We start from the raw sequence: 20,121 nt of genomic DNA on the forward strand, positions 1-20,121 counted from the left end.
AGCCATTGTATGCTTGTGCCCAGGGGAGAGCCGCCTAAAGAAGTTTTGGAGGAACCCGATGCCAGAGAGTAATTTGTGTAACCAAGCTTTAAGTGAACGGTCTTGGCATTCTCTTAGGGGTAATCACATTTGACTCTTGAAAATCCTAATTAATAGCTAGCTAGCCATTTGCTCCTGTGACACTGTGATAAATTCAGATTACAGAATACACAAAGGCCATGCAGTTTTCGGGACTGTGGAATGACAGCACATTCTCAGGAATGTGTTGTAAGGCTTATTTTCCTCTTGAGCCTTGGGCTTTATACCCCACTAGATTCTCTGTACCCCCCCACTGATATGCTGTTCTCTGGCCAGTCAACACCGATTGCTTTCCCTATACACGTTATTTATGTCTGCTCGGACAAACATTCACATCCTTTCTTTCCATAATTGACATTCATGGGTAGCAGAGTGGCTCTGCACCTTAGATCCTGGTGTTTGTGCTTTGTTGATTTACACATCACATATTCAGAGTCAAAATGAGTATTAGCAAGTCGACAATACTGTGTTCCAAGTTTAGAGATAGAAATTGAGGATAAAGCTACCCCAGACTAGTAATTCAAATATTTTTTTTTTTTGTTTTGTTTTGTTTTGTTTTCAAGACAGGGTTTCTCTGTGTAGCCCTGGCTGTCCTGGAACTCACTCTGTAGACCAGGCTGGCCTCAAACTCAGAAATCCACCTGACTCTGCCTCCCAAGTGCTGGGATTAAAGGCATGCACCACCACTGCCCTAGCAGGATGATTCTTACAAAGAATGTTTCAAAATGTAAAATTTCCAAATTCTGAGCTTTAGCAGGCTCTCCAGGTGACTGTCGGGGTGAAGCTTGAGGGATAGTGCTCCAACCCACAAGCCCACCATTTCAGAGCACCTTTCAGGGACCACATGATTGGAAGCAAAGTGAAGGACCTCTGTTGGAGGTGAAGTAGACAATTTCCTGACTCATCTAGTAAAGAGGACTTGAATAATTAAAAAGGAAGGGTAATAATTTCTCATGTAATTTTGATAAGAAACCTGAATTAAACATGACTATTTTCTCCACAGGTTTTGTTTTTTTTTTTTTTTGTCTGTCTGGTTTGGTTTGATTTGGGTTTGTTCTGGTTTGAGCTCCAGCCTCACAGTGTAGCCCAGGCTAGGGTAGAATTTAGTATGTAGTCTAGATTATCCACAAACTTAAATGACAATCCTTTTCCCTAAGCCTCCCAGGTGCTGAGATGGTGGGTGTGGGCTGCAGGCCAGGCTGCTCGTGTCCATTTTAAGACACAAGAATGCAACGGCAAATGACAAAAAGTGACATGAACTTGAATCCGTGACTGGGGGCCTAGACAGCCTCACAAACCTCTCTCCGGTTACTCACAGTTATCTTAGGTGGTTTAGGCAAAGGTGGCTGCAAGGTACAGTGATTCTGTTCTGTGGTCTTGGAGTCAGACTAGGTTCATATTCTGTCAGTCACATGGGCTCAGTTATGCTGGTCAAAGCTTCAGCTACCTCACACACCAAATACTGGCAATGGGAGGGATCTGTGGTAAAGAGGGATTTGGGGCCTTTGTTGGAAGTAGTCTTTAGATTATGGAGTGTATACTTGAATATTTGATATATTACTTGTTGTATGTGTATGCATATGAAGTGAACCATCATCGTCTAGCAACAGGATTTGTCACAATTAAAATGACTTATAGCATAGAGTCCTTAGACTATTCTGTCTGTCATCTTTTAGAATTTACATGGTAAATTCTGGTTCTTGGCAAGGGCTCCTACACTATTCTTTTTGTGATTGTCCCCCTCCCCTCCCCCCACCGTTTCTCTTTTTGTTCTTACTGATTTTGTTGCTGTTCCAAAATTTTATTTATTTTTTATTGTTGGGAAGGGGAGGTGGGAAGGAGGACAGATGACAGCTTTGTGAAATTGTTTCTCTCCTTCCTCCTTTCATGGGTACCAAAGAGCCAGAGATCAGAGTTGCCCAGCAAAGCACCTGCACCCCCTGAGCCATCTCAATGGCCCAACATAGTTTTTTGACACAGCGTCTCATGTAGTCCAGGCTGAACTTTAATTTACTATATAACTGAAGATGGCCATGAGCCCCTGGTCCTCCTGTGTCTACATGGACTGTGATGGTTTTGAATAGGCACGGACCCTGTAGACTCAATGTGTTTGATGCTTGGCCTATAGGGACTGGTATTAGTTGGAAGTGTGGCCTTGTTGGAGGAAGTGTGTCACTGTGGGGATGGGCTTTGAGGTCCTGTGCTCAAGCTACACCCCGTGTGGCACTCAGTCCTCTTCTCCTGCTTTCAGGTAAGGATGTAGAACTCTCAGTTCCTTCAGCACCATGTCTACCTACATACCCCCATAATTCTCACCATGATAATAGTGAAGTGAACCTCCCCAGAGAACTTAGCCAGTCCCAGTTAAATGTTCTCCTCTATAAGATATGCCTTGGTCATGGTGTCTTTTCACAGTAATGAGACTGTAGCTAAGTGGGTACCAGGGACTGGGGTGGCGTCGTGACAGGTCTGACCGTGCTTTTGTTTGGAGGAGTGTGCATTTGGGTGCTTTGGGTTAGGAAAGCAGTGGAATGCTTTAAGCATTGCCTAATGGGCTACACTAGTAGAATCATGGAAGACAGTGATGTGGGCTACACTAGTAGAATCATGGAAGACAGTGATGCTGAGGGTGTTTTGAACTGTGGGGACCTGACTCGAGAGGTTCCAGAGGAAAAGAATTTTAGTACGTGGCTTAGAGAATGTTCTTGTGATAGTCTGGTGAAGAATGTGGCTGCTTTTTGTCCTTGTTTGAAGTGTGCCTGAGGCTAAAGTGAAGAGATTTAGGTTATCTCCATTAGCAAAGGAAATCTCTAAATAGCCTACTATAGACGCTGTTGTGCGGTTACTACTGTTCACTTTTATGAAAAGCGTTTTGATGAAAAGGAGCAAACTGAGCAAGGAAAAGTACAAAATATAGATTGAGAAGAAAGGGGGCGCCCAAAAGTGGAATGGTGCTTTGTTCAAGGAGATAAATAGCTTAAGAAATAGAATAAAGGGAGTGGTGACCTCCAGGAAAGACCCTGCCCAGCTAAGATTCCTTCCATTAAAAAGGAATTAAAGAACAGTTGAGGTCAGGGTGTGGTGATACACGCCTTTAATCCCCAGCACTCGGAAGGCCAGCCGATCTCTGAGGTCAAGGTCAGCCTGGTTTACAGAGCAACTTTCAGGATAGGCAAGCAGTGATGGAAAGCATTGCAAACAGGAGGCTGTTGAAGATGTAATTGAAAGAGGGTGCTCACAATGCTCCTTCCTCATGTTTTGGTAAAGTAATCCTGTATATCTTGTGCTGTTATGTGTGTTTGAATAGATATGGCTCTCATGTGATTGAATGCTTGGCCCATGGGGAGTGGCACTATGAGGCGCTGTGGCCTTATTGGAGTAAACGTGTTACTGAAGGCTTTGGATTCCCTCTGCTCAAGCTATGCCCAGTCTCCCTTCTGCAGCCTGTGGATCAGAATATAGAACTCTCAAAGCTCCTTCTTCAGCAGCATGTCTGCCTGCATGCTGCCATGCTTCCCACCCTCATAGTAATGGATTAAACCTCTGAAAGTCTAAATCAGCCCCAATGAAGTGTTCTCTATTATAAGAGTTGCCTTGGTCATGGTGTCTCTTCACAGCAATCAAACCCTAAGACAGCCCTCAAGTTCTGGATGGAGTTGCAGCTCTCAGCACTGCACCCACCTTCCTTATTTAGTTTTTGAAAACTATAAATACAAAATGAAAATCACTTGCATGTGCGAAAGATAAATATGGACACTTACAACCTCTGTAATCCAGAGTAGCTCTGTACTTGGTAATATCTGGATACTTAAATTCAACAGTAAAAGTCACTGGAACACTTTTTGTTATATTATTTAGTATAAAAATCAACATTAGAAAGCATACATATTCTTGAGCTGTGAGCCAAAAAGTGGGTACTTGCTACCAAGTCTGAGCAACTAAATACCTGGGACCTACATGGTAGAAGAGCAGAGCCGATCCCCACAAATTTTCCTTTGACCTTCACCCACCTATAGGCACAGTTAATAATAAAAAGGAAAAATAAAGCATGTTCTAGAGACACCCCCCCCCATTTAGTTATTTATTTGCTTATCTTGGGATGTAGGATCTCATGCATCCAGAAATCTGGAACTCACTACATAGCCAACATAGTCTGGAACCTAGACATCCTAATATTATTGATTCAAGAGCTGAGATTGTATATGTGAGTCCCTGTCCACCATACCCAATTATTGAGTTTTGGGGACTGACCCAGGGGCTTCTGCATGCATCACTATGCCCACTAAGCCACATCCCCAGCTTGCTTATATGCTGCTTGCTTGCCTGCCTGCCTGCCTGCCTGCTTTCCTCCTCCTCCTCCTCCTCCTCCTCCTCCAGTTGTTTTTCAGGCTGGCCTTGAACTCAGAAATCCACCTGCCTCTGCCTCCCGAGTGCTGGGATTAAGAGTGTGTGCCACCACTCCCAGCTTGTATGATCTGTATTATTAGTAAAATTAGCTGCCACTTTTCCTTGACTTTTTTATTCTGAGAGGCTATGCAGTGTCTTCTGGACTCTACCAGCACCAGGAATAGATGTGGTGCATGTACATACATGCAAGCAAGCAAACATTCATATACATAAGATAAAAAATAAGTATTTCATACAAGTTGCCTTAGAGGGTTTGGGTTTTTTTTGGGGGGGGGTGGCTATACAAAAGTTTTTTCCTTTTGATTTCATCCATAAAACTAAGAAACTTCTAGCACTTCATTACTTTTTTTTTTTTTTTGGTTTTTCGAGACGGGGTTTCTCTGTTTAGCCCTGGCTGTCCTGGAACTCACTCTGTAGACCAGGCTGGCCTCGAACTCAGAAATCCACCTGCCTCTGCCTCCTGAGTGCTGGGATTAAAGACATGTGCCACCACGCCCGGCTCACTTTATTACTTTTTTAACTTTGGCTAATGTTTCCAAAGACGTGTAACTTAGTAACATCAGTGGGAAAAGTCTTGCTTTTGAATGTCACATCACATTGATGTGTTAGTATAGCGGCTCCCATTTAAACATAGCACACCAGGCCAAAGCAGTTCTATGTGTAAGAGGTTTATTGGGAGAGAGGGGGGCAAGGTGAGGGTGGAAAGAGAAGAGGGGAAGAGAGAGATAGATCAGGGGGCCTTTCTTTATATATGGGTGATGACATAACACAGGTAAATATGGGAGGTGAGCCAAGTGGATTCTGGGAATATGGTAGCTGTTGCCTTGGCAACAGGTCTGCAGGTCCTGCCTATGTGATGTCACAGGTTTTGGAGGTCCTGATACCAACACACATAGTTCAATTTTTATCACTTTTAGAACTCTTAAAGACCAAAAGTTCACTTCTCCACACTGGCCCTTTAATCACACTGGCTCACTGGGTTAAATCCTTGGAATTCACACGGTGGATGGAGGGCTCCCACGAGTTGTCTTCTGGCTTCCATGTGTGCTTACAAATAAATAAATAAATGTAATGTTGGGGGGGGGGGCTGTTTTTGTTCCTTTGAGGTGGCATCTAGTCTGGCCTTGAACTGAACAGTGACCCCAGTCTTCTGAGTGCTGGGATTGCAGGCATGTGCCACCAGACAGGCCCAGCTATTTTGTTTTTTTGTTTTTAATTTAAAGATGTATTTTAAATACCTTTACTTACATGTATTTTGTCTGTGTGTGTGTGTGTGTGTGTGTGTGTGTGTGTGTGTGTGTGTGTGTGTGGTGGCTGTGGAGGCAGGAAGATGTAGCGGATCTTCTGGAACTGGAGTTGCTTGTGAGCCATCTGATATGGGTACAGAAACTAAACTGGGGTCCTCTAGAAGAGCAGCAAGTGCTTTTAACTGCGTAGTCACCTTTCTCTCTAGTCCCATGCCCAGCTGAATTCCTTAATGTGTTATTGGCCTCTGTTCTTTGTTTTGTTAGTTGGTTAGAGGCTATGAAGAGAACAACCTTGGATTCCATACCAAGTGGCTCTGCCCTCCACAGCTGGACTTTTCGATTCTGTCATCACTCCTAACCCTGTGCCTGTGTCTTAATACTCCTGGTGATCCTGTGACATGGGTACCATCCTGTCCCTATACTATAGCTGAGCAAGAGGGAACTTAGATAGGTGTATTGCACAAAGTCCCCTAAGGCACCCTGGTCAGCATCAGGCAGAGTTATAATCCCTGAGCTCTGTCTCCTTTCAAGGATGTGGAAGTAATTAAAGAAGTTAGAAATGTTTGCCAGTCGTACTGGAAAAAGAGGAGGGAGAGGAAACCATGATCAGAATGTACTATATGAAAAAAAAAAAAAAAAAAAGCATTTTCTTTGTGTGTGTGTGTTGAGGGGGGGGGGTGTTGCTTCTACAGTGTTTTTCTGTGTATCTCTGGCTGTGCTGGAACTCGCTCTGTAGACCAGGCTGGCCTTAAGTTCTCTTGTCTCTGCCTGCCAAGTGCTGGGGTTAATTACAGACAAGCATCACCACACCCAACTTGCATTTTCAATGAGAAAATACATGGAACGGTAGTCGCACTTGTTGGCATTCTGGTGTTGATCAATGCAATCAAAGACATCAAGTCATTTGTGTTTTCCTCTGCTCTCCCCTGTGTAAAGTCACCACCCCAGCCTGGCATTGGTTAGCGGATGCTACTGATTTAATGACACTAAGCAAGCTTCTTGGATATGCTGTAATAAAGATATTTTGTAATTTTTTTCTTGAAAATATGATTTTTATTTTTACTCATTAATGGTAAATTTAATGCAAATAATTGCCCGGGTATTTTAAGTTAAACTACTTAGCATGAGATTTGAGACACATGTATTTGTTTGCCTTTAAAAAAAAAAGGCAAGCTCCCTGAGGTGTTAGATTTTATCACCTTTATAATAAACAAAGGCAGTTGTTGCTTTAAAAATGAATCAGAGGCATCCATAACATGGCTGCCTAAACTTGAGCTGAACAGGGACACAAATAAACATGCTAACACTGGTAGGGAGAGCTTAGGGGGCCTCAACCCTACACAAAGGGAGCAGTGGGAGGGTTTAGAGGTAGAAAAGGGAAATGAGCCGGACAGTGGTGGTACATGCCTTTAATCCCAGCACTTGGGAGGCAGAGGCAGGCGGATTTCTGAGTTCGAGGCCAGCCTGGTCTACAGAGTGAGTTCCAGGACAGCCGGGGCTACACAGAGAAACCCTGTGGTAAAAAAAGAAAGAAAGAAAGAAAGAAAGAAAGAAAGAAAGAAAGAAAGAAAGAAAGAAAGAAAGAAAGAAAGAAAGAAAGAAAGAAAGAAAGAAAGAAAGAAAGAAAGAAAGAAAGAAAGAAAGAAAGAAAGAAAGAAAGAGAAAAGGGAAATAATGTAATTATATTGTAATCTCATAAAACAAAAGAAATTTTTAAAAATTAATGGGCCAGGGAGATGACTCTGTGAGTAAATGATGCTTGCAGCCAATCCTGGCAACCTGAAACGGTATAAACTGTGGATGGATGGAGTCAACTCCACTGAGTTTGTCCTCTGCTCTGTACACACACACCATGACATGCTCTGTCTCCCAAAACATTTGAGCATGCACACATACACACACAATAATAATATTTTGAAATTCTTTTAAAAGTATGTATTTAATATATAAAACGCACATTGATATTTTGCCTGTATCTCCGTGTGAGGTGTCAGATTCCCCTGGATCTGGAGTTATAAACAGTTGTGAACTGCTATGTGGGGGCTGGGAATTAAACCCAGGTCCTCTGGAAGAGCAGTGAGTGTTCTCAACCTCTGAGCCATCTCTCCAGCTCAATATTTTTAAAATTTTATAAAAGAATTACTTTTAGGAGTAGGCTGTGGGTATGCCATCTGATATAATTTTTCTTTTTTTAAAAAAAGGTTTATTTATTTATTTATTATATGTAAGTACACTGTAGCTGTCTTCAGACACCCCAGAAGAGGGCATCAGATCTCATAATGGATGGTTGTGAGCCACCATGTGGTTGCTGGGATTTGAACTTAGGACCTTCGGAAGAGCAGTCAGTGCTCTTAACTGCTGAGCCATCTATCTCTCCAGCCCATAATTTTTCTTTTAGACAAAGTTCTTTGTGTGTTAAGAAGGTAACCAAATGGGAACTACAAAGACAGTTCTCCACCCCCACAACAATCGCCTTTAACTTCAGGTGTAGAGACTAGAGACTGACCAGAGCTGGAGTTGCTGCTGGTTTTATTTGTAGCACATTAAAGAATAGTAGTGAATTGGGTTTTAAGGGTGTGATGTACAACTCAAAGCTCTTTAAATATCAGAAATGTAGACCACGCACGGATGGCGGTTGGGAGTGCTTGATGGGCCTGGAAGTGCCTTGCTTGTTTTTGGATGGTCTATGTCCAGTGAAACTTTCCATCGATGCAGTTTGGTTTTGGTCTTTTCTGTGGGGAGATATTTTAATTTTTTTGCTTGTTTTCCTGTTGGGACAGTGTGGTGTGGCACAGGCAGGCCTCAAGCTCACCGTGTAACCACAGGTGTGCCAGGACTACAGGCATTTGACACAGATACTGGCTTTGGTGTGTTTGTCCATTTGTTTGTTTTATGTAGTGCTGGAGAGAGAACCTAGGACTTCACGCCTAGGCAAACTCTCTACCAGCCGGGCTCCATTTCCAGCCCCTTCAGCCCCTCCTCTTCCCCCATGTTTTTAACACATAAAGAAAACAAACTGCTTTCACTTACCACTCTGTAGCATGCAAAAAGCCCAAGACTGAAGGGCCATTTGGGCCTGTGGTAGAAGATAAGAGTCCTAGAGCTTCCTAGAGAGAAGACAACCAAATTCAACCCTACGAGGACCCTGTGTTCATTAGCAACCCGCTCTTAAGGTCTTACAGCAGACTCTCAGCAGCAGTGAACTAGGGCCTAAGTTTCTAAAATGTAAATATGAGGAGAGAGGCAACCACCACTGGGAAGCCGATGTAAGCTTAGCATAAGGAATTTGTGAAACCATGATTTTGGCTTTCCTGGGAAGGATTGGGAAGAAGTTTGGCCATGCTGTGACTGACCCCAGGGGAATTTTGCAGCTGGGATAGCCATATGAAGTTGTCTCCAGTTGTGGCCAAATCTTTATACTCCTGCATCAAGAACTCATTGCGCCGGGTGTGGTGGCGCATGCCTTTAATCCCAGCACTCGGGAGGCAGAGGCAGGCGGATTTCTGAGTTCGAGGCTAGCCTGTTCTACAAAGTGAGTTCCAGGACAGCCAGGGCTACACAGAGAAACCCTGTCTCAAAAAACCAAAAAAAAAAAAAAAAAAAAAAAGAACTCATTGGATTTGGGTTCACCCTGGAAAGGAGGGTAAGACACTTCCAAAGGACTGGGAGCTAAGCACTGTTGGAGGGCAGTAGCCACAGAGGGGACACTTGATGAATCCCGTTTATTCAAATGTTTTTAAGCTGCTGAAACAAAACTAGTTAGTATGACTGCCTCAGAGAGACTTACCAAGCAGTTCAGAAGAACTCGGTCACAGGTTTTCTAGCCAATAGCTGTGATAGCTTTCAGTATAGTAATAATAGCACCCATTTCTGCTCAGAAAAACTAAAGACTGGGTAACCCATTCTGTTTTATGGTCACAACTTTTGGTTTACTTTTTTATTTCCATGTGGCCACTTAAGCACTTCTGCCTTTGTTCTTCCAATTCTTAAAAAAAAATAAAAATAAAAAAAATTTAAAAAAGATTTTAAGTTTATCGTTATTGCCAGAGAGGGGTGTGTCCTGCCATCCACAGGTTTGCGGCTATCAGAAGACAACTTTGTGGAGTCTTGTCCTTCCATTGTTACCTGAGTTCTGAGCATTAGCCTCAGCTCATCACAATTTTGTCTCAAGCACCTTCACCTGCTAAGCCAGTGGTTCTCAACCTTCCTCATGCTGCAACCCCTTAATGTAGTTCCTCATGCCTTGGTGACCCCTAGCCATAAAATGCTTTTCATCGCTACTTCATAACTGTAATTTTGTTACTGTTATGAATCATAATGTAAATATCTGTGTTTTCCAATGGTCTCAGGCAACCTGTGAGGAAGGGTCAGTCAACCGCCTCTGATGGGTACCAGCCCATAGGTTGAGAAGCACTATGGTTCTTGCCAGTCTTGTTTCTCCATTTCTCCTGGCAGGGCACAAAGCATAGTTGAGCACAGTTGGACAGCAGCAATGCTTATAAGAGTCTGGCTCACAGCAGAATTCGTGATACCTTGGGAATCTGCCCGCCTCACCCCCACACAAAGAACGTGGTAATGATTGCAAGCTTGCTTTTGTGGTTGAAAAGATTGCAGCCGTCAAGAGCTCGTTTGATCTCAGATGTGGGAAGCCATTTTCTCACACCCACATGTGGGTGATTGTGTATGAGGAGACCTGTCGTAACTTGAATATTAGAGGAGTCCAGATGGAGCCATAATGAACTCATGTCTCTAGACGTGGTTTCAGTCTCAGAGTATTTCTGAGCACTCTTTCCCAAATTACTGGTTGGCACTCATCAGTAATGCAGGTTCAGGAGCCAAAGCCAGTATGCTTTTAGTGAGTTGCCAAGTGGAATCAAGTGGGAAGCAGGACAGCGGGTTACATCTACTGGAAGAATTGGATCGATAAAGTTTGTTGTATGGTTTATGTACATGTGTGTGTGTGTGTACCTGGGCTGTGACAAATCTATATGGGTCATAATCAAATAGGCTTCTGGTTTTAGTCTAGGGACTACTAAATAATCAATCTGAAAATATTTGTGCAAGATTCACTCTCCATTACCCGAATAATTCTTCCACAAGTGCAAATCCATAAAAAGCTTTCTCTGCCTATATGTGAAGTGTATGTTCATGTGTGTGCATATGAATGCATGTGCACTTATGTGCATGTATTTGTGGAAACTAAATGTCTATGTCATGCTTCCACCTGTTGTTAAGATATATATTCATTTACTTATTTCTTGACAACTTTTTACATTTACTTTGATTGTATTGGTCCCCATTACCCTCTTTTATCTTTCTCCTGCTTTCTGGAATCCCCCCTTTTTATTTCTCACTCCATGTGCATGTGCATGTGCATATGTGTGTGTTGTGTGTGTGTGTGTGTTTTGTGTGTGTGTGTGTCCCACTAAGTTTAATTGGAGTAGCTTGCATAAGTGCATGTGTATGGAGGGGCGTTACATAGTGCACTATATATAGGCTTCTTACCAGTGGCGATAGCACTGAAGAAAAATGGCTCCCTTCCCCTAGCAGCCATCCTTTTCCGGGGGGCCTTACCCAAGGGGCCTCACAAGCCCCTTCCCTATCCATACTGGAATGCTGATTAACTCCATCTTGTGTAGAACTTGACTTCTGACTCAGTTTGAGTTTTATTCCTGTGAAGAGACATCATGACCATGGCAACTCTTCTAAAGGGCAACATTGAATTGGAGCTGGCTTACAGTTTCAGAGGTTTAGTCCATTGTCATCATGTGGGAAGCATGGCCACACACAGGCCAGCGTGGTGCTGGAGAGGGCAGAGTTCCACATCTGTATTAGAAAGCAGCCAGGAGGCGACTCTCATCCACTCTGGGCGGAGCCGGACTATTCAGTAACACACTTCTTCCAATAAGGCCACACCTCCTAATAGTGCCTCTCTCTATGGGCAAGGGTTCAAACACATCAATCTATGGAGGTCAAACCCATTCAAACAACCACAACAGGTAATCAGAGATGTTGTGAGTTCATGACTGTTAACAGCCATGTCCTGCCCAGAAACAGCCTTTTCCAGAATTCCTGGCCATCCTCCAGCTCTTATATTCTTTCCTCTCCCTCTTTTACTTTGTTCCCTGAGCCCTGGGGGTAGTGATATAGATGATCCTTTCTGAGTGCGCATGAAACAATCACTTATTCTCAGCACTTTAGACACTGCCCACTGCAAAAAAGAGGCCTCTGTTACCAAAGCTGGGAGCAGCATGCATCTAAGCATTGAGAAAGCAGTTTGACAAGCTGTCGATTTAGCCGAGTGTCAGTAGTGTTCGCCGACCCTCTTACCCTTGCCTGAAGGCTTAGGCTTATGATTCTCTGTTCATGGGCTTTTGACAAGGGTACAGTGCCAGCCCCCTGGTTGTGTGAGACTGGTTCTCTCACTGAACTTGCAGCTCATCCATTCAGCAGTTCTCAACCTGTGGGTTGCTACCCTTTGGGAGGAGGGGGTAGTGGGTCATCTATGACCATTGGAAAACACAGATATTTACATTATGATTCATAACAGCAACAAAGTTATAATTATGAAGTAGCAAAGAAAATAGTTTTATGGTTGGGGGGGGTCACCAAAACATAAGGAACTGAGTTAAGGGGTCACCGCATTGGGAAGGTTGAGAACCGCTGAGGCACCATTAGAGTCTGGGGATCCACCCACCACTGGGATTGCAGATAAGAGCTACCATAGCCAGCTTTTAGCTGGGTGCAGGGAATCTGAACTCAGGGCCTTGTGTGGTCGCACAGCAAGCTCTACATTGATTGAGTTATCTCCCTAGCCACCAAGTTTTCTTCTTAATCCTGCCTCCTTCCCTTTTTTTAGTATTGTAGATCTGTTCCACAGGTGTCTCCTGATTTGCTTTTCTGTTTGTGAAACTTGCTTCTTACCCAAAGGGAAGAAGCTGTTTAAGGAAGTTACCGTCTTCCTTTCCTGTGGGGAGGAACTAGAATAGACTAAATAAAAGGATTGTTCCTGTAGACAAGGGTCTAGGATTCAGCTTAATTTAGAAAATACTTCTTCCTGAATAGCTAGCGTTGATGAGGAAAGGTTCTGTCCACTGCTCTTAGCCCTGGGGAGGAGAGAGAGATGTTAAGTCTGTATCTATGGCTCTGAACTCACAGCTTTACTCAAGCATTACTGAATAAGGCTGGTGCAGTTGGGTTGGCAGCAGGCTTACCTAGCATGCACAAAGTCCTGCGTTCCGTGCCAGGCATTGGGTGCACACCTATAATCCCAGCACTGGGAGGAGGTAGAGGCAGGAGGATGATAAGTTCAAGACCATCCTCGGCTCTACAGTGAGCTCAGGTTTAGTGTAAGATGTGTAAAACTCTGACTCAAAAGAAAAATTACTATGAACTGGTGACGATGAACGCCTTGAAGCAAGAGAGCGTCATCCTTCCTAGCTGTGGCATGAACTTTTAATGACATCTGAGCTTACTGGTTTGTGGAGAGATTTTTGTCACCTATACTATTCGGTTCATGCTAAAGTAGACTTAACTCTTACAAGGAAATCAGTTGAATTTGGTCTTTTTATATTACTCTCCTGATTTAGTTGTGTTCACATTAAAATAGATGAGGTTCCAATGAGGTGGCTCAGTAGATAAAGGCTGCTAAGTGTAGTGATGTGAGTTTGAGTCTCGGATTCCAAATGGTAGAAGGACAGAACTCCCTAAAGTTGTTCTGTGGTCTCAGTACCACAACATGTGCCATGCCATGTGAGCATGGACCATCAATCAATAAATATAAGTTATTGTAAAAAATGTAAGAAGATAAATGTATAATAAATAAGCTAAAAATTCTTGGAAACTTATGCCATACAATCATATTACATATTGTATACACACACACACACACACACACACACACACACTTTTATGACAAGGACTCCCCCAAACTCAGTATATAGCCAAGGGTGACCTATTGACCTAGAACTCCTGGTCCTCTTCCTTCCACTTCCTGAATTCTGATGGTTCTTTGAAGGTGAGAGGATAACTTGAAGGAATTGGTTCTCTCCCATGGTCAAATTTCAGTCTTGACAGTAAGGTAGACGCCTTTACATACCAGCTCTCTTGTCAGCCCTTAACTCTTCTTTTTTAATGTTAATTAATTAATTAATTTATGTTTTTTCGAGACAGGGTTTCTCTGTGTAGCCCTGGCTGTCCTGGAACTCACTCTGTAGACCAGGCTGGCCTTGAACACAGAAATCCGCCTGCCTCTGCCTCCTGAGTGCTGGGATTAAAGGCTTGCGCCACCACGCCCGGCTCACTTTGAGAGTTCTAATGAAATAACTTGGCCAAGTACAGGAGCCTGCCACCGAGACTGACAGCCTAAATTTAATTCCTGGAACCTACGTGGTGGAGGGAGAAACCTGACTACCGAGAACTGTTTTCTGATCACCATATATGTCCTGTGGCAAGCACATATCCACAAGTGAATAAATAAATAATTTTTACTTATTTTTATTTTGAGATAGGGTCTCTCTCTCTATATATATATAGCCCTGGCTGACTGGAATGCAAATGTAGACCAGGCTTGCCCCAAATTCACACAGAACTCCAGCTGTCTCTGCCTCCCAGTGCTGGGATTAAAGGTATATGGCACCTACACCCAGCCGTGACTTTTTTTTTTTCATTGAGTGTAATTTTTATTTTATCTTGTTTTTTCCAGAATATGATTCTTCCAGCCATAGGTAACCAGCTCTTTTCATGGGCTGTGGTGGCAGTTGTGGGCTACCACCAGCAGGTCTAAGTCTTCAAAGGTGTTTGGTCTTTGGAGACCATCCTGCTATGTGACATAATGAAGGCTGCTGCAGTGGGGCTGCGCCCTCTATGTTCCAACCATGAACTTTGTAATGGCCCTGTCCCTGTGCTGGTACAGGGTACACTCAGCAATGGAGTCGGCTACAGGAGCTAGGGTCCTTACATGCTGGGTCTTGTTGTTTGTTTGTTTGTTTGTTTGGGGCCTTCTTTTAGCCATGATCAGGAAGAGCAAAAAAAAAAAAAAAAGATAAAGGATATTTTTTGTTTATTCTTTGCTCATATCTGCTCCCAACTCCCTTTCTCACCTCATCTCCAGCATCTCTCTTCTCCATCTTCTATTTTCAAGCCCAGGCTGGCTTAAACTTGTTAGGTAGCTGTGGCTGGCCTTGAACTTCCAGCCCCAGTCAGTTTTATTTTGTAATTTGTTCTAAGGGAATGGCTGGTCGTTTTCCCAGTGCAGCAGCTTAGTCAGACATTAGGCCTATAGTAAAGGGACCACCATGAGATAAATATTGTGTAGTGGGAAGGCAGTTTCTGTCTGGGGTCATCCTGTGCTTTGGCAATTAAGTTCCAGTTCAAAGGAAGGAAAAGATAAACATTTCCTTTCAGATGTTTTTGAAGAGCAGACAGATGCCCTGCGGTAATGCGTCCTCACTCTTTTTTCCCCTGTCTGCTTTGAAGTTAGGCAGGTGGCAGTTCATTCTGGCTGTCATCACTACTCAAGCCTGCCTCAGCTCTCTCCCTGGGAGATCAACTCCCCAACACTTCTGTGAAATTTAATCATAAAACTTTGATTTTATTGGTTTCCTTAAACATTGACTTTATCTGTTAAAGTGTGGTGGGGATTGAGCTCAGAGCCAAGAGACAAGCACTGTACCACTGAGCTCCATCCCTGTCACTTTGATCACTTCTTTCAGCGCTGTGTGAGCTTCCCAGCAAGTCACAACATCCATCTTTTCATTCAGAGTGCATGTCATTTCACCCCTACATAAATCAGTAGATGTCTGTAAAAACGGTATTTTCTTCCTTTTATTTTTATTATTTAAGAACTTCCTGTTATGTGTGTATGAAGTGTCCCCTCCATGTGTGTATGAAGTGTCCCCTCCGTGTGTGTGTGTGTGTGTGTGTGTGTGTGTGTATGTGTGTGTGTGTTTGTGTGTGTGTGAGACAACTTTGGGGAGTCAGTGTTTTTACACAGAGCCTTCCTAACAGCCTTGTGTTACCTTTAAACATGTTTCTATCTCTTCTCTTTTCTTCTCTTCTTAGGGAATTAGACAGAATGGAAAGCTTGAGAATTCAAATAGCTGGCTAGGCTGCTTCTCCGTAGCTGACGAGTTTAGTTGAATTTATGTTTAGTTGAATTTAGTTCATTATGTTTGGTTGTTTGTTCCTACACTTGTTCCTTTTCTGGGTGCTCAAAATCAACCTACAAAGGTAAGGTTAATGAATAAAAATGAGTAGCGGGGGTCTTGGGTGGTAGGGGACTAGGGTGCTGACCCCCTTTAAAGGAACAGTAATTATTTCTCTAGACCTGTGAGAATATCTACATATCTAAAATCATGTGATTGATATGTTTTCCATTAAAACCTTTGAAAGCAGGCAAATAATTCAAATGTTACATCAAAGTGCAATTTACTATATGCCTTTGTATAATACACCTCTCACCAGTATAATTTTCAGTTTTATACTCGCAGCTGCTCAAGAACCCAGAAAATTTAGCAATCACTCCAAAGCTGACCACCAAAATGATACGTTGTGTTTGCCTTCCTGGCTGCCTCAGCCTTCCACTCAGTTGGATGCAAAACTACTATTTTGTCTCCTCCTCTCTTCCCTGTGTGGCTGTGTGAACCCCGAGGTCTTCCTCTCTAGCTTCCCATTCGCATCACTCCTCAAACTCTTGCCCACTGTTAAGTGCCCAAATAGTATCCAGCTAGGATGCTCATCTTTTTCTAATACCTGTTCTTTATTTGTTTTTGTGTTTTGAGACAGTCATAATCTATAGCCCACACTGGCTTTGAACTCACTGTATAGCTCAAGTTGGCCATGAATTCATGGCCCTGCAACCCCAACTCCCCAAGTGTGTGTGTGTTATCTGGTTAATCATCCGAGAACTCCATTCTCAGAAACTTCTGTAGCTCTGTTACTCACCAGCTTACCTTCCTAGACCTCCAGGTTCAGTGGTGGGGTTTTTTCTTCATCTTCACAGTCTAATATTTTTCTGTGGCACGAATTCGTGTGTTATTCCTCTGAAACCAACCTGCTTGTCAGGCCCTCCTTCTGGCCTCCACTGTAGGCTCCTAAGATAGATAGACTCTGGAGTTATGCAGCACTCTTAAAATTGCTTTTCTCTTGAGCTCCACAACGCCAGCTGTTGTGTAGCCCAAATGCAATCTATTCACCTTGCAGCTGGCTTGGTTCCTGAGGCCTTAGCTACTGGGGTCATGCATTTGGTTACATCAGCTGGTGCAATCTGTTGGTTAACTGAGGAAAGGAAGGGAGGGGAGGGAAGGGAAGGCTCTAGAATCAATCCCCATATTGCCTTTGTATCACACTGGAAGAGCAAGCAGGTAGAGCTTATCATGGCCATCAAGATTTTGCTGTTTTGAAGATGAGTTTTGCTTTTAAGTCAGATAAGTACCCTGAGTCTTAGTTCCACTCCCGCAGGAGGCAAAGGCACCTGGCAAAACCCATATGTCAGGAAATGACTAATATTTTCCTTAATATGCATAGCATTAGGGAAGCACCTAATTTACCCTACAAATGTGCTATAAAATACCAGTTCAGATCAATGGTAGTCTTGTGCCTGATGTGTTTGTAAACAGATAAAGGGCGGAGGGGATATGTTTGGGTGATGTGTTGTGAGGTATGGGGGAAGGGGGTGCCTCTGCTGACCCATTCTGAGGCAATCCCTCCCCCTTGAGGGACCAGCCACATGACCAACCGACCTGACATAGTATAGAATAGAGTTTATTCAGGGCATGGGGAGGGGAGTTAAGAGAGTGGTAGAGGCAGAGAAAGGCAGAGAGAGGGAGAGAGTGGAGAAATAGAGAAGTAGAGGCCAGCCATGAGCACATGGAGAGTGTGGGGGGGGAGAATTGGGGGGAGAGAGAGACTTGCCCACTGTAAGTCCCCAACAATATCCAGCTAGAATGCTCAGCTAAGAGACTTGCATCTAAACAAAATCCTATCTGTATTAGTATAAATTCTATCAGGAACATCTTTCACCCATCAGCATCACTCTGAAGTAAGTTATAAATTATTATTCATTGGCTTTAGAGTGGCTTGACAAGTGTGTGGCAAAAGGCCAGGGTCTTTTGAACAGGGTAGACAACCAGAAAAACAAATTTTTCTTTGTTTGTTTTTTTTTTTTCAAAACAGGGTTTCTCTGTGTAGCCCTGGCTGTCCTGGAACTCACTCTGTAGACCAGGCTGGCCTTGAACTCAAATATCCGCCTGCTTCTGGCTCCCAAGTGCTGGGGTTAAAGGCCTGCACCACTACTGCCCAGCTACAAATTGTGTTTCTTAAGGTCTGCATCTAAGTCAGAGCATGAGTTTATTAGATGAAACCAGGAACCAAAGATGAAATATCTTGAAATGAGATATTCCGTGATTCATGCTCGGGCTTTGTTGTTTAGCCCTTCCTTCACTCAGGAAAAACAAAACAAAACAAACAAAGAAAACAAACAAACAAACAAACAAACAAAAACCCCGAAATGAAACACTCAAGACAAAGAGTGTAGAGGAGTCTTGCTCTTGTGGGAGCCAATGACATCTTGTGTTCTTTCTTCTTTACCAGGTGATGGCTGCGGACACATAGTGACCTCTCAGGACAGTGGCACAATGACATCTAAGAATTATCCAGGGACTTACCCCAATCACACTGTGTGCGAAAAGATCATCACAGTCCCGAAGGGGAAGACACTTATTCTGAGGTTGGGAGATTTGAACATTGAGTCCAAGACCTGCGCCTCTGACTATATCCTCTTCCACAGTGCAACAGATCAGTATGGTACGGAAGGGGTGCAGGGGGATCTGGTAGCATGGAAGAACTGAGATGGGAGGCAGTGTGTTGGGTTAGCTTCACAGCCTGGCGGTCTGTAAGAGAACCCTGGTTTTGTGTAAACGCTCAGGGTAACCTGCATACAGGCTAACTTAGATATGCTTACTTGGAAAGCTGAAGCATTAAGGAGATATTTATTATATGTCTGCCCCGTGTGTCTCAGAAGATTCTCTTAAGTTTCTCTCTTGCTGGAAACTGAATCAGAAATGTGGCATTTGGCTAAAACATACACATTCCTTTATTTGGCCAGTACTTAGTGAGTAACACTTAGACATTCCGTTATATTCTGTGAACAAACAAAATTCCTCTCATGGAGATTACCCCTGGGGAAAAGACAACTGCATTTATAATGCGACAGGTTGTGAGAATGAAAAAGAAGGAGTCCTATAGCTGGAGGAGCCTGGTTTATGATAATGTCCATGGGGTGGTCAGGTGGGCCCTTCCAGTATGCAAACATCTGAGCAGAGACACAGAGGAAGTGAGGGAAGGAGTCTCAACTAAGGCTTAAGTCAGTTTTCAGGGGAAGGGACAACTGCATAAAGGGACCTTTCCTAAATAAAACTTTGAAATTCAGTTTCTTGTGCTATGGTACTCTGATTATGCCTGAGATAATCATCTTTGGCGGTTAATATTGATGGTCAACTTTTACAGAATATAGAATCACCTTGGTGACAAATTTCTGGGCATGAAAAATTCCTTGAGGTGGGAAAATTCACAAAACTACACACTGAATTAGAAAGAAAGAAAGAAAGAAAGAAAGAAAGAAAGAAAGAAAGAAAGAAAGAAAGAAAGAAAGAAAGAAAGAAAGAAAAGCAAGCGTGAACATTAATCACTGTCTTAATCCAGATGGTGGATGCAGTGTGACTAGCTGCCTGCCACTAGACTTCAACTAGCTAGCTTCAACTGTGAGCAAAAAGGAACCCTTTCTCCTTTAAGTTGCTTCTGTCAGCAATCACAGCAGCAGCAAAGTAGCTAATCCACCATCATGGTGGCCTTTTGATCCTAAACCCCAGGAGACACCTTGGAGTTAGATAATTGAAAGCCAAAGACAAAAAAAAAAAAAAAAATTGAGACAGGGTTTCTCTGAATAGCCCTGGCTATCCTGCAACTCACTCTGTAGACCAGGCTGACCTCGAACACAGAAATCCTCCTGCCTCTGTCTCCCCAAGTGCTGGGACTAAAGGTGCACGCCACCACCGCCCCACCACCGCCCCGCCCAAAGACAAAAATCTCGACCCCCCCCCCCAAAAAAAGTGTGTTCTTTACTGAGAAACGGGTACTGAATTCTGATTTGGCATAGTGATAAAAGATAATTATTACTCTTTATAAAGTTGTTTTCTTTATAAAGTCGTATTTGTCCTTTACAAACAGGATTTGTGTTCATAAAAATGAGCATATTCAGTGTGTTGGACATAAGCAGCCCTGACACATTTTCTAAGATGCACACACGCATCCTTGGGTAACTCTTACTAATTTCTTTTTTTTTTTTTTTTTTTTTTTTTTTTTTTTTTTTTTTTTTTTTTTTTTTTTTTTT

The 20,121-nt window shown here is 43.1% G+C and overlaps 1 protein-coding gene across 1 annotated transcript in view; it reads left to right on the plus strand.

The window, feature by feature from the left end:
• Nucleotides 1-20,121, plus strand: part of Dcbld1 (discoidin, CUB and LCCL domain containing 1) — a 79,399-nt gene that overhangs the window by 8,441 nt on the left and 50,837 nt on the right. The window contains exon 2 of the mRNA XM_021205180.1: nucleotides 18,324-18,536. Within this exon, the coding sequence (XP_021060839.1) occupies nucleotides 18,324-18,536 (213 nt within the window). The remainder of the gene's footprint in view (nucleotides 1-18,323; nucleotides 18,537-20,121) is intronic.

Source organism: Mus pahari, chromosome 9 (assembly GCF_900095145.1).
Source record: "Mus pahari chromosome 9, PAHARI_EIJ_v1.1, whole genome shotgun sequence".
In the NCBI taxonomy this organism is placed as follows: Eukaryota; Metazoa; Chordata; class Mammalia; order Rodentia; family Muridae; genus Mus; species Mus pahari.